Below are 13,986 nucleotides of genomic sequence, written 5' to 3' on the forward strand. Positions count from 1 at the left end.
AAAACTTGCTTTTATAAAGCATGTAAAGGTTGACATATGATTTCAGAAAACCTTTGCTTGCTTTTCCTAATATGTTTCTAATTTCAGTTCGAAGAAAAACATGTTTGTAATTTCTTGCATCCGAACAGATCATCAAAGCTCAAATATTAATTATTAAAATAAAACTAATATATAATTTAAATGCAACACTCACATGATAACGAAATGTACTTAAGAATTGAATGCTTTTTTTTTGTAACTTCATTGGGGTGTGAAAGCGTTGACCGAAGTATATTTTGTATGAAGCGCTTCCTTTTAAAGCCCTATGAAGTTACAAAAAAGCATTCAATACCTATAATTACATTTGTTGTAGCAATGATCATGAAAACACGATTTTTATTATTGTTTTATTTAATTCACCTGTGAACTTTATTGTGGGACCACGTGTTATCATGAATGAAATGTTTTATTGAGCAATGCAATTGCTTACGGAATAACACGTGATGTGCAGTTAGCCAATCAGAATAAAGTATCATATTGAAACATACATCTGATGTAATAATTTTTTAATATTGTAATGTGTTACATGTACATGTAAATTCTGCATTCGGGTACATTTTGTAATCGTCTATGTTACCCTTTTATCTTCGTTTACATGTACTAATAGAAACGAAATGCAATTCAAATATGATTATTGTATCATTCATATAAAGCATAGAATTACAAAATTCGTCCAAATTGTCTTTATGATTTATTGTTCTAAAAATTGTGTCCTGTTTTGCCTTGGTTTATGTTGGGTGGAGCCAGATAAATATTTTCTGTCTTTTTTTTTCTGTATTGTTTACCGCATTGCCAGTTGTTGAAGTATAATATAAACTCTTTCAGCACGGCCACAAATATAAACAAGATGGACAATAATTTTATTGCAGAAACTGCAAGCATTCTTTAATATATCTGATTACTTCAAATTATTCTATGCATAGGGTAGGAACTGCATACATATTTGGGTTACAACCCTATGAACTATTCCAGTGAACAAAATAATGCATTGCATACCAAAAATACCTGTGATGTTTATAATATGCTAGTCAGATCTTCTTACAAGTATGACATAGAATAAAGAAAAAAAAAATAAGAATTTTATTAGTTTAAAATCCAAACAATCAGTTTTTCACTAATAAAAACTATATATATTTAAACGAAATACAGAACACAATACAGACATATGTATAAGGCATTGGGACGAATGTGAATATTTACGACAATATTATATTTCACAAGATTTCATATCTAGAAAATTATCATTTCAAACATCTTGATTATATATGTATGATAACACTAGGCATGAATAATACACGGTTTAAGTATTGACTTTATAGTTGTTTGTCTCAGTAAACATTTCACTATTAATGGTTATAATGATATTAAATATATCATATTCTTCGCAAGAAAATATAACACACACTTATTTTTATTACTCATTAAAACAGGGAAGTTTAGTAGAACTTTCATTAAACATTTTGATTCTAAGTTTATTAAGTTTTAATTATTAGTTCCTTATGCAGTTTTATTGTATTGACCACGGTCAATAACTGTCATACTATTACCTATTCCTACTTTTGCTCAATTTGTTGCAATACATGTATGTTTATCTAATTTCAGTAAAAGGTATTTTTCAAGTTCATATTTGACCTGATATGTTCTAGCCTTTTTTCCATTTATTGAAATATCATCATAAGAATAATTTGTTTTCGCCAAAATATATCTTTCCTTGATTGTCTTTGTCAGTGCTGAAATAAATCGGGTTTTCCCAATCATGAGTGAAATTCATATAAGATAGTAGTATTCTATAAAAATTATTTAATCTTTTTTCATTTGAGTTTAAAAATATGCAATCAAAAGCCAACAGATGTCTTTATATAGGTGTAATACCACCATTGATTTTCCCCTATTAGTCTTTGTTAAATTTGCACTTTTCAAAGAAAATGAGCAGAATTTATCCTTGTTTCAAATAAAGAAATACTTGGCATGAGTAAAGTTTTATCCTGTCCAGTTCTATAGAAAAAAATTCACATAATATGTCATTTCATATAAGAAAATAACCACCATTAGAAGTTAACTAATCAAATTTCTCCCCTTAGTTTATCTGTGTACAAGGTTTAGTCACCATGTAACCTCAAGATTACAAAAGGAGTAGGGGCATTAAGCCCTAGTTTTGGCCCAAGAAAATGAAATGTTTGATAACTATTTCAAATTGGCGCATAACGTTTAGAAATGCATAGGGTCAAGAAATTATAAATGAAAAACATTAAGATTTTTATCTGATGACGTCACAATTATGTCATGATATGTACTGTTTTCACAAAAACGATGAAAAATACAGAATTTATGCAGTTTTCTGACTTTATTTCCGTTGTGGAAACATCCTGCGCAGTCGAGAAACAACAAAATATTTTAACAAAAGCTTTACTATAACTATTGGCATTATCTCACCAAATATAAAGTTGTTTCTTGGGTGCGCACATACTTTTTCAGTCTAAAATATACTTCAAAATTGATGAAAAAAACAAGGAAAATCACGAAATTTTACAAAAATGCAAATTAAGTTATGATTTGTTGCCATGGTAACTTGTTCGATGTCAAATTTGTTTTGTTTTTCTTACTACCTTATACCTTAGACAAGTTTTCAGTAATTTAAGAATATGTATGATAACTTTAAAATTTGCAGTAATTTTTGGGCCAAATCAGGGCCTTATTGCCCCTACTGCTTTTCTATAGAAATCCCAAATAAAAAATAATGGTATTTTCAAATACCCAACACATATGTTTATGACACAGAAATGGCTTTACTGCAATAAAATGTAGGATTAATTACATGTACCTACAACTGTCAAATCCAAGGGAATATTTTTTTCGACCTACCTTCGTATACAACCGGATGTGACGTACCATGATTTGGTGGTATTACACCTAAAGATATAGGAAGATGTGGTGTGAGTGTCAATGAGACAACTCCCCATGCAAATAACACTTTATAGAAGTAAACCATTATAGGTCAATGTACGACCTTCAACACGGAGCCTTGGCTCACACCGGACAAAATGCTATCAAGTATATGAATGAGACCTGTCTGTCCAATATTGTTGGCCTTCAAAATGTCAGTGAACGATGAATCAATTTCAAACGAACTTTTTCGTAATTTTATATTGTAACAATCAAAACTGAAAAGATTTAATCCACGAATAACAATTATAATGCTTAATATAATCTTTTGATTGTTTTGCCATAATTGAGTCAAACTTTATAAAAGTATAAAAGGCGAGATGAATGTAAGTGCTGTGGAACATGTTGAAGGGGAAGTATTCATAAGCTTTTAATCACACAGACTTTGAGAAAACATACCATGTCATAATTCAGCAAACTGTAAAGCGAATTGAAAAATGTATTTAAACTTATTTACAATGACCGAATAAAGAAATATTTACATATTCAAATCAATGCAAATTCAACGAAAACGTTAACGATGCTTATCTTAATTCAATATGTTATTGATATAACTCTATATTTTCAATGAGGTGGGTGTTAGATAGTAGATTATGATGGAATGAATATTTAAGATAATCAATTTTCTCAGATGTTCTGTAGGTTTATACAAGAAGACACTTGCGGTCCTCTAAAACTTTAGCGTTGTTTATCTTAATCCAGTATTATCTATAAAAGTCTTTATTTTCAATCAGGTGTCAGATTGTGGATTATAATGGAATGAATATTTAAAATAATCAATTTTATCAGATGTCCTGTATGATTATATAAAATGACGCTTGCTGTCCGAAAAAGACACTTTTCACTTTATTGAGGAAAAAATGTTAAGAAAGTTCATTTTGATTTGTATCCTGCTTGTGGATCTTGTGATTTCACAAAAGGTAAAAGGTTAATTAAATATATTTCAATTTCAAAAGTAATAACATAAGACTTATTTTATTATAACGACTGTATTTGTAAAAACAACGCACAAAGACATTTTTGTTATGGAATTGGAAGCTATTTTGTTTTTTTCCTAAAATAAACATTACCTATACCAACTGCACTGCACCATTTGTGCATTTCGATCTTAAATGTCTCTAAGGTTATACACTCATCATAGATATCATGATAAACAATATGTACACCAGACGCGCATTTTCTAAATCAAAAACCCATCAGGGACATGGTGACACTGGAATCAACTTTAAAATAATAAAATGCCTAAAAGAATACAAAGAGAGTTAAAGATTCAAAATACCGAAAGGTTTAGCCAATATAAATAAGGTAAGATATTCCTTTTGGTAGAGAGTTCGTAGTATTCCGATTAATTCAAAGATTTGTAAACTGTCAAAAAAGACCATATCAATTATTCTTCATGTAAAAAGAGAGTTGATAAAGTTTAGGCTAGTGTTCGAGTTCTTGGATGCAACCTCCAACAGCGATGGCATCGAACCAAATTTTTAAATATAGTGATTTTCAATGCCAATATATAAAAATCCAAAGCCTAGTTATCAAGTTGCAGGACCGATAAAACCAAAATAGGAAATAAAACAGTATCAACCAAAACAAAAAAATAGTTGAGGGAGTTCCCGTCTCAGTTTCAAAATAATAAGCTTTTTCAAAACACTAGTATATATTGATAGAGGAATAATAAAGGATTCATAAGAGCAAAAAATATATAGGTCAATGTGCTTGTTTTCGAGATATTAGCCATTGAAATTTTTGCGGGAGAAAGTTTTCTCTTCACTTTTCATAGCTTTTTCATTGACAAGTTTAAGTTCTCAAAAACTATTAAAAACAATTAAAATTTTATAAGACTTTCACAGATGGCTTATCAATATACACGTAAAAGAAATATAAAAAATTGGGGTCAATGGACACATTTTTTAAAAACATTTAAATGGATAAAACCAGAAGATTCCAAACATATGACAAAAATTCCAAATCATGACAAGCAAACTTCCTTTAACACGTCAAATGTTAAAAATAAAGGTAACACAATCAAACAATAGACAAAGAGTGCATTTCTTTCTTACAAAAAACGATGCAAACAACTAAGCGCGTACATGTTTTGATAATTGTTTTCTAATATACGTTTGCAAAGTTTACATAAACTTTGATAAACTATGCACACGCTAAAAATGCATGTACAGTTTGTCGTTCATCGTTTGTTAGTACAAATACTACATTTGTTTCTAACTTCAACCTTTAATTTAAGTAAAATTATAAGAAATCATTAGAACAATCTGCAGAAAGACAAACAATGCATTGAAATCTTCATCCTATTGCCTATAATAGCGCATAAACGTAACAAAAATAGAAAAGAATAACTTGATAATTCAAGGCATTAGTTGGGAGACTTTTGAAAAATGACCCATGCTTTTACAGTATAAGCAAAATATCCCGAAATACTGTTAGTAAACATCTTAATTATATATATAGGCAACAAACTTTCATTCAAATTAAATAGAATAAAACGGTGTAAAGTATTGAGATTTCTGACGTATGTTAGTTGAAGGAACAACATTAAGTTATAATCGCGTAATAAGTCTGTTTACCAACAACATGTGCATGCATTATTGAAAGTTCAAATAGGGTCAGTAAACACTGATTACACGATGTATTTGTTTCTACCTTTGTAGCGTTAAACAAAAGATAGCAAACGCCACAAAACTTTTTATGAAATCTAAGTAAGAACGAAATGCACTCTTAATAAACGAAATGCATAACACAACTTATACCAACAGTCAGAGTCCTTTTATAGTTTTATTTGTTTAGCAATTGTTTTTCTTCTTCCTGGTGATGTAGTAAACAATCATTGAGCAACCTTGTGTGATCTTGAGTAACCTTCTTAGATTTTGAGCAACCTTTTAAGATCTTGAGCCGCACTTTTAAGATCAAGTGGACCTTCAAATAACTTTTGGAAGTTTTCTGTACTGTCATAGAACGGTATAAAACACGAATATAGTACATACAGGAGTTAAACAGCTATTTGTTAAATCATGTTTTAAGGGGTTCTTGGAATGGAAGATGTGTATGCGTGAAATACCAAGAAAAGTATAATATTCATGGCACTTTGGTAAAACCTATTTTAGATGTTGTCGAAAATATATTACACAGAGAACGATTTGCAAATTTTCCATAGAGATAAATGGTTGTCAAATTTTAAAGGCTGTTATCTTTATACTAAATGTTTTAAATGATCTGAGATCAACAATATTTGTGTTGAAGAGGATGATGAATGTATTGAAGATATAAACCACTAAAAAACTATGATGAAATTTTGGTGAGGAAAAAAAGTTTCCCTTCCTATTTTGTTGAAGGGACAAGTAAGTTTCTATTTATATGACACACATTATGCCATAAGATATTTTTCTTTGTCCAATCTGTTCGAGTTATGCAATTTTGTATTATATCATGTGGAAAATGTTATAAATTGTGATTTCCAATTTTTTCCGATTCCCTCAAATGTAATTTAAAGATTAGCTGACTGAAATGTTAACATTACTACTTATACTTATAAATACTTAAACAATTAAATTCAACTTCGTACTATGTGGCCTTTTTACTTTTTTTTTTAATTCGACTTGCGTCACTGTTGTGTCTTTTGTAGACAAAACGCGCATCTAGCGGAAAAACAAAATATAAAACCAGGTATCTATAATCAGTTTATTCATAGATAAAACAGAAAAAAGATAAATCTGGATTTTGTTTCATTTAAGATTTTGAATCTAAAATTGCGTAGCTAAACATTTTTTTATGGTATAGTATCAAATAGTGGCTTTTATTTTTTCCATATGTGGAACAAAACAAAATCGATTTCACCAAACCAAATCTATAACAAAAACTGATGTTTATGTATACATAATCTATCTAAAGACAGGAAACATACCAAGACAGGACAAAACTCCTGGAAACAGACAATACAAAATAGTGACAACGTTGTGTTGATCATGACAACTCTGCATCGTAGGGAGTAAGTTTTAAGAATGAAAGGACATAATTATGGGAACAACAGAAAACCAGGTGCTCCGCAGGGCACAGCTTTATACGACCGCAGAGGTTGAACCCTGAACAGTTGGGGCAAGTATGGACACAACATTCAAGCTTGATACAGCTCTGAATTTGGATTGTGATCAAATTCTTGACATTATATGAGTTTCTGACACTAAACAAATGTCAAGATCTTGCAAATCTATTATGCAATATTGTGCAATTAAAGATTTCAACTTCACACTTTTAAAGAATTTGGAATTTAAGAAATTTGGAGAAAAAAAATTGAAAACTACTACCACCCCCCTTTTTTGAAATAAGTCCAAAACCTGACATGTCTTTATACTTTATTTAAAAGTAGTCTAAGGAAAGTAAATCTGCACAAACCAAACATTGTATGTTAACTGTTTATGATTTACCTCCATTACACTGCTTTTGAATTGTCTTAATTGTTCATTGACCAGAAAAACCTAGTGTCCCCCTTTTTTTGCCCGTAATTCCTCTTTTTTTGCCCCTTGTTCCAAAACATTATAAGACCCCACCTCCCCAAAGTCATTACAATAACCATCCCTTAATGATATGGAAACTTGTGGTATAATTTCAGATATTCATCCACTTAAACACAAGTTATTGTTTAAAACTACAAAAATGCTTATTTTGCACCCCTTTTTGGCCCCCAAATACTTAACTATAGGGACCATAAGCCCCAAAATCAATCCAAACATTCCTTTAGTGATATTGAACCTTCTGGTAAAAATTAATAGAGATCCATTTAGTAAATCTAAAGTTAATCTGGAAAATATAGTTTATCTAATTTTTTGGCCCCTAATTTCTACTTTTTTAGCCCCTAATTTCAAAACATTTAGATGCATAACCCCCAAAGTTATTAATTACCATCCCTTCATGGTATGAAAACGTGTGGTATAATTTCAGAGAGATTCATACACTTAAACACAAGTTATTGTTTTAAAACTACAAAAATGCTTATTTTGGGCCCCTTTTTTGGCCCCTTATTCCTAGAATATTTGGACCATAACCCCCAATATCAATCCCAACCTTCCTTAAGTTGTATTAAACCTTCTGGTAAAATTTAATAGATATTCATTCAGCAAATCTAAAGTTATTGCCCGGAAACTAAATGTGTCTTCGGACGACGACGACGACGCAGACGACGACATGATACCATTATACGACACAATTTTTTTTGGCGGTCGTATAACAAACGTTACCAATTACAAACATATAGAAAATGTACATATATAATGAACCATTTACGATTGCTATTGTCATTAATAATCTCTATTTAACAAACTCGCTCACAGGAAAGAATTGTCTTGGAGAGTTAATTAACTGCAAAATACGATTCTTAAATATGTTCTACATGATAAGTTTTAGACTAAGTATTATTGATATATTAATCAATTTTCATTTAAACATGCATGCAATACAAACTTGTTTTGATTTTGCTAATACTTTCAAAAAAGTAATATGTTAGGAGAAATAAGATTAAAAAATAATAAGCAAGTTCATTTAAAAAAACACTTATATAAGTGCGACGTCCTCGATGCCCAGTTCTGTTTCGTGAAATAATTATTTGTGAGATCACCAGATTATCCCCACCATTTGTTCTCTTAAAATGAGAGGGGTAGACATGTGTTTCCCTTGGTTATTTTTACCTGGATTTGTTTTCTTTAAATCGGTTAATGATTTTTTAGCAGAAGTATCTTTACTTTGATTATTCCTTGTCTCGTTTTTCACAAAGCGTGCAAAATGATATGTTTTGTTGTTGTGTTTAAAGTAATACACAATATGTGTCGAAAATTTTGTGATTGTACAGTAAATGTAATTGAAATCATTTAATACAGATTATTCGAGATGCAACTTATGTTTTCATATTTTTTTTTCAGTGCCAAATACAAGTGCTTGGTAAGTTAGTTTTCACTGTGTATTAAACATCAGACTGAGTACAATTTAAATAAATTTAAAAAAAAATCGAAATGATATTTGATTTATTCCGTTTGTTTTCAAGCATGAAAAGAATGTTGTGGCCCAGCTGTACATGTTAGTGTTTGTTACGTGTTAGAAGTGTTATCATATGAAATTTACGTGTGGAAAGTCGGAAAGCTTGGCGAAAAAACTTTCACATTTTTCGTCCGATTTAAACTTGCTATGCATATAGGGAAATTTCCCTAATCTGAACACCGGTTCACTCCTCAATGAAAAAGTACATCATCTTTATCATCTACGTAATGTGACGTCACATGTATACGCCTGATGTCAATAAATACTAAACAAATCCATACTTTTCGTACGATTCTGGATTGTTAAATACACAATTTTGAGATATTACATACAAAAATTAAAAAAAGATGGCTTTCTTAGTAACGGACTAAGAAACATTGAACCGTTAAAAATAGTTGTCAACGTCAAATGGTAATAATCGTTAAAAACAAATTGCATTATAATTATCATTATTTTTAGAAATTCTCCTTTGATCTATTTGACTGATAATTTTATTTCTCTGCACAATAGAGTGATCTGAAAAATGATCGCTAGAAGCTTAGGGTGCACATGCCGTTGTCAATAATACAAACTACGTCGTCTAAGGTAAAATACCGATAAACAGATTTTCATTGATCATCTCAACTCACTTGCTTTTCTCATTTTCGCCGTACGGGCACAAGCGAGAAATAAATCTCGTTGAGATGACCAACGATAACCTATAAAATATTGATAGTTACTCATTATAATTGATCCATTTGTAATTTGTCATTTCCGATAGATATATAATTTGACCGAGGGGTACTCTAAAGATCTTTTGTAGATTTGAGACATGCATGGTCGGTTATAAACTAATGTATTTTGTCAAATTAATAACGCGTAAAGACATACTTTTAATATATTTTATATTTTGAAATAAAATAAAAAAGAATGTAAATTAAAGAACAATCTAGTAGTCGCATTTTATAATACAAAAAAAAAACCTCAAATCCACACAGGAAAACATATATTTTGATAATTGTAAAATACATTTTCAAATATATTTAAATACAAATTAAAGATAGAAGAGAGGTAACTCTGGATGATTTCAATTCTCAAAATACCGGTCATTCCTACAAAACGGACCTTTTCTATGGTCCGACGAATGAAAAATTCTTAAGAAATTTGCAAACACGGACGATATAATAACAATATAAAGTACGGAAATTGATACTTCAAATATCACTTGTTTATAAGTTTAAAGCAATATACATTTAATTTTTATGATTGCAATAAGTGTAAATCATTGCACTTTGTATAATCAAGTCCTAGAGTAAGATAAATATAGATTCTACCACTGCATCGAGTGTGATACGATACTTATCCACTCGAGACAGCTAAATTTTCAAATTTAAAACGCAAAGCTTAACAAGTTTAACTATCGAGAGTGGATAAATATCGTATTACACGATATATGGTGGTGGGATCTGTTTCTCTAATGATTTTTAAATAATAAGCAGGCAAAATTTTCCCTTCTTTCCGAATGATCTGCAAAAAGATGTGTTCTTTCTATGTGACATCATCAGGCATGGTCGCCTTTTGTCATGCCGTCACAATAGGACATTCAGAGGAAAGCCAATAAATTCGACGTCATAATCGGATTTTAACCAATGAAGATCTGAGATCAAACAAACCATACGTTGATTATTTTTTATATATACAATGGGTACAGATTTGGCTAAATTGACAAAGAATTAGAGAAAATGAAACAAAATATTTGTTTAACTTTGATACTTTTTCTGAAATAGGGATAGCAAGATTTTTCAAATTGTATTATTTCTAAATAGATATATATTCATATATAGATAACTGTGGTGAACGATATGCATTTTGCCATAATATATCATCTTAGATCTCATAAATATATCAAAAAAAACAAATCGTTGCACAAATATAGATAAACTCTAATTGAAAATTGATATTGAAAAATTTGAAATTTTTTGTTGCAAATTAAAATATAAGACGACCCTGTGCTTCAGTATAATTCAAGCAAAGAGAACCATACATTGTTAGCATTTGAATTGCTTAATATCATTTGATGCATGTGTATGTTTAAGAAGGAAACAGCTTATAATTATCACTATCTTTTATTAGTTACTTTTGTTTGCGTTCGAATGTCTGACAACTTAAGAATAATCTAATAATTAACAGCTGTGTAATTTTAACTGAATTTACATTGAACATAGTGATTTTTCATGATTCATAAAAATTTTCGAAGCTTTACAAACTGTTTTTTTATATATATGATTTTGAAATTGATGATATTGACAAAATTATCAGTATATTCATATTGCTAAATTTGATTTCTTAGAATGCAGTCGATTATCTTGGTTAAATTTTATAGTGTGATGAATTTGATTAAAGTCATATGAAACGAGTGACCGGTTAAAATAATGTTAATCCAATAATTGAACCAATGCATACAAATACATAAACTTAGTCTTTTGTGCACGATTTTATCATTTTTTTTTCGCATAAATTTCGTATAATTGTCATTTTTTTCAATCGATCAGTGTTGTATGGCAGGTAATTAAAGTTCGTGTTTTGAAGCCGAGGTTTATGATTGAGCACGTGCTTTACCTTGTACAATCAGATAATAGTTTATTTCAGTGACAGATTCATGCTTATTGCAATCCCCGGATTTTTACGAGAGGGTCACGCTTAAGTCACTTTCAATACGTAAAATATGTCGGCGAAATGCTTCCTAGAAGCAAGCAATTAAAAAAAGTAAACTTCTTCTGAATGTGAACAAATTAAAGAATTTTCTTCAGAAAAAAGTATATGTACATAAGTTTAATAATGAAAACTATCAATTCTGGTGTAAGAAACATATGCTTCCTTCTTTTAATTTGAAGTTTCATATGACTGTAATGAATAACGCGAGATTGCAGTTAGCCAATCAGAATAACGTATTATAATTAATGAAACATACATCTAATGTAATTATTTAAATTTGTACAGGTTCGTTTGATTATCTGGGATGTTTTGTGGATAATCCTGTTAGGCTACTACCACACGGTTACAATGGAGACGGACATTACCCTAAAATGGAAAATAACAGATGTATACTGTTCTGTAAAGGGCAAGGTTTTAAATATGCCGGCACGGAGGTAGGTGTGATAAACATCAATTGATTAACAAATACCTCTGCTTATTTAGCAATTAAACACGATACTAATGTGTTAAATAGATAGATAGACATGATAGATACATACTCTATTCCCTAAAAACTAAATACAACTTTACAGAGAAACAAACAATATAAATAAAAATACGATTATAGTAAAGATAAACAAATACAGTACGTTTACGTTTTTATTTGCAGGCAACTTCTTTTTGTTTTTGTGGAAACACTGTAAAAGATTTTTACACACAGAACTATGAATGTAACGAGGGATGTTTAGGTGACTCAACACAAATATGTGGAGGACAATGGCGTTTGTCAGTCTATGAAACAGGTAAGATAAATATCAAACAACGTATATAGTATGTATTCCTTCGAGTATATTCATCTCACTATTAGCAGGGTGAAGATACCATTTCATATGCCCTTGGCTCAAAAATATCCCCCTTTGGATATTTTTAATAAAGATCAATATAAGATTTAAACAGTGCTTTCCATGTCTTCCTTCAAAAATGATTTTTTTAGCAAATTAAGATTTATTCTATTTTAATCAAGTTTCGCTAGGCAGGTTAGTTTCAATACAGACATGTACCACGACAAAACAAAGACTTTGAGTGTAGAAACGTCTTGGTTTTTATATATTATATCTAAACTTTAGAATTTTGAATGTTCTTACCATTATTACAAATGTATTATGATTGTTTTTTTTTTACTTTATCTTAATTTGTTTGTGTCATTTGCAAGTCTCCGTTTGATAAAGAACAAGATACGTACATTTGAAATTATCTGTATAGATGAGTCCATTTACAAGTTTAACTATCATTTGCTTTTCTGAAAATTTGAATTCAAAGACTGACCAGACGCTCGAAAATGTAGTAATTGTTAAAAAGGATTGTTTTACATTTAGTGGCTAGAATACAGTACAATTAAAACCATGATAACAATAAATTTATTTTGAAATCAATCAGGATATTGCAGTAAATCATTGAAAATTGAAATAAATCTTAATGTAAATGCTCCTACAAATAATATCATGTAAGCTTTTTATACTAATAGTATATTATTTTTATTGTAATAGGTTATCTCCCTTTGAATAGTCGTAATATCAGTCTTACTCAGCTTAAAAAAGACTATAAGTTGACAACGCAGACGAAGAAAGCTGTGAAAATAAGAAAAGGGTCTAGCTCTGTACTTGGCTGTGCAATGCATTGTTTAGTCTTGAAAACATGTAAAGTGTTTGAAGTGTTGAAGGAAACTGGTGAATGCAGTGTGTTGAATGACTTCGAATCACTGTGTGAAGGTTTCCAATATGCTGTTGGATATTCAATTTTTATGTTGATGTAATCATCTTTATATCACTTTCATCAAATTATCAAAAATACAAAATCTCTTTTAAGAATGATTGCTTATCTCTTTCAAAATATCAAGCTTTTTAAAAGACTGTTATAAATTAATAGTATATGAATAAATTAACTACAAAATTTGAAACATAGAAATGGGTCTGTGCTAGTTTTTGAGATAAAAATCATTGAAAACTGTGAGGGAAATATTTCTCTATAGATTTTTCATATATTAAACATAGACACCCTTTTTCTTTCAAGAATATGACAAAATAACACGAATTGTATTGCAATTTTTAAATTAGGCTTTTCAAACTATGTATAACAAAATTATGAAAGGAAAAGTAGGGGTTAGTGGGTGAATTTGTTTAATGGCAATACATGGATAAAACTAGAGGATTCCGAATATCTGACAAAAATTCAAATACAAGAGGAGCGAAAATCCTTAACAAATATACACTTATCTCATGTGTTGTATTCTGCTAT

At 29.9% G+C, this 13,986-nt stretch overlaps 1 protein-coding gene across 1 annotated transcript; it reads left to right on the plus strand.

Moving 5' to 3' along the window:
- The first annotated feature begins 3,787 nt into the window (after positions 1-3,787).
- Positions 3,788-13,531, plus strand: LOC143055483 (sialate:O-sulfotransferase 1-like). Its single transcript, XM_076228630.1, has 5 exons — positions 3,788-3,902; positions 8,904-8,922; positions 11,998-12,146; positions 12,362-12,494; positions 13,239-13,531. Exons 1-5 carry the CDS (start codon positions 3,843-3,845, stop codon positions 13,502-13,504), a joined length of 627 nt encoding a protein of 208 aa, XP_076084745.1. The 5' UTR covers positions 3,788-3,842; the 3' UTR covers positions 13,505-13,531.
- Positions 13,532-13,986: the final 455 nt, after the last annotated feature.

The sequence above is a fragment of the Mytilus galloprovincialis genome, chromosome 12 (genome assembly GCF_965363235.1).
Source record: "Mytilus galloprovincialis chromosome 12, xbMytGall1.hap1.1, whole genome shotgun sequence".
Taxonomy (NCBI): Eukaryota; Metazoa; Mollusca; class Bivalvia; order Mytilida; family Mytilidae; genus Mytilus; species Mytilus galloprovincialis.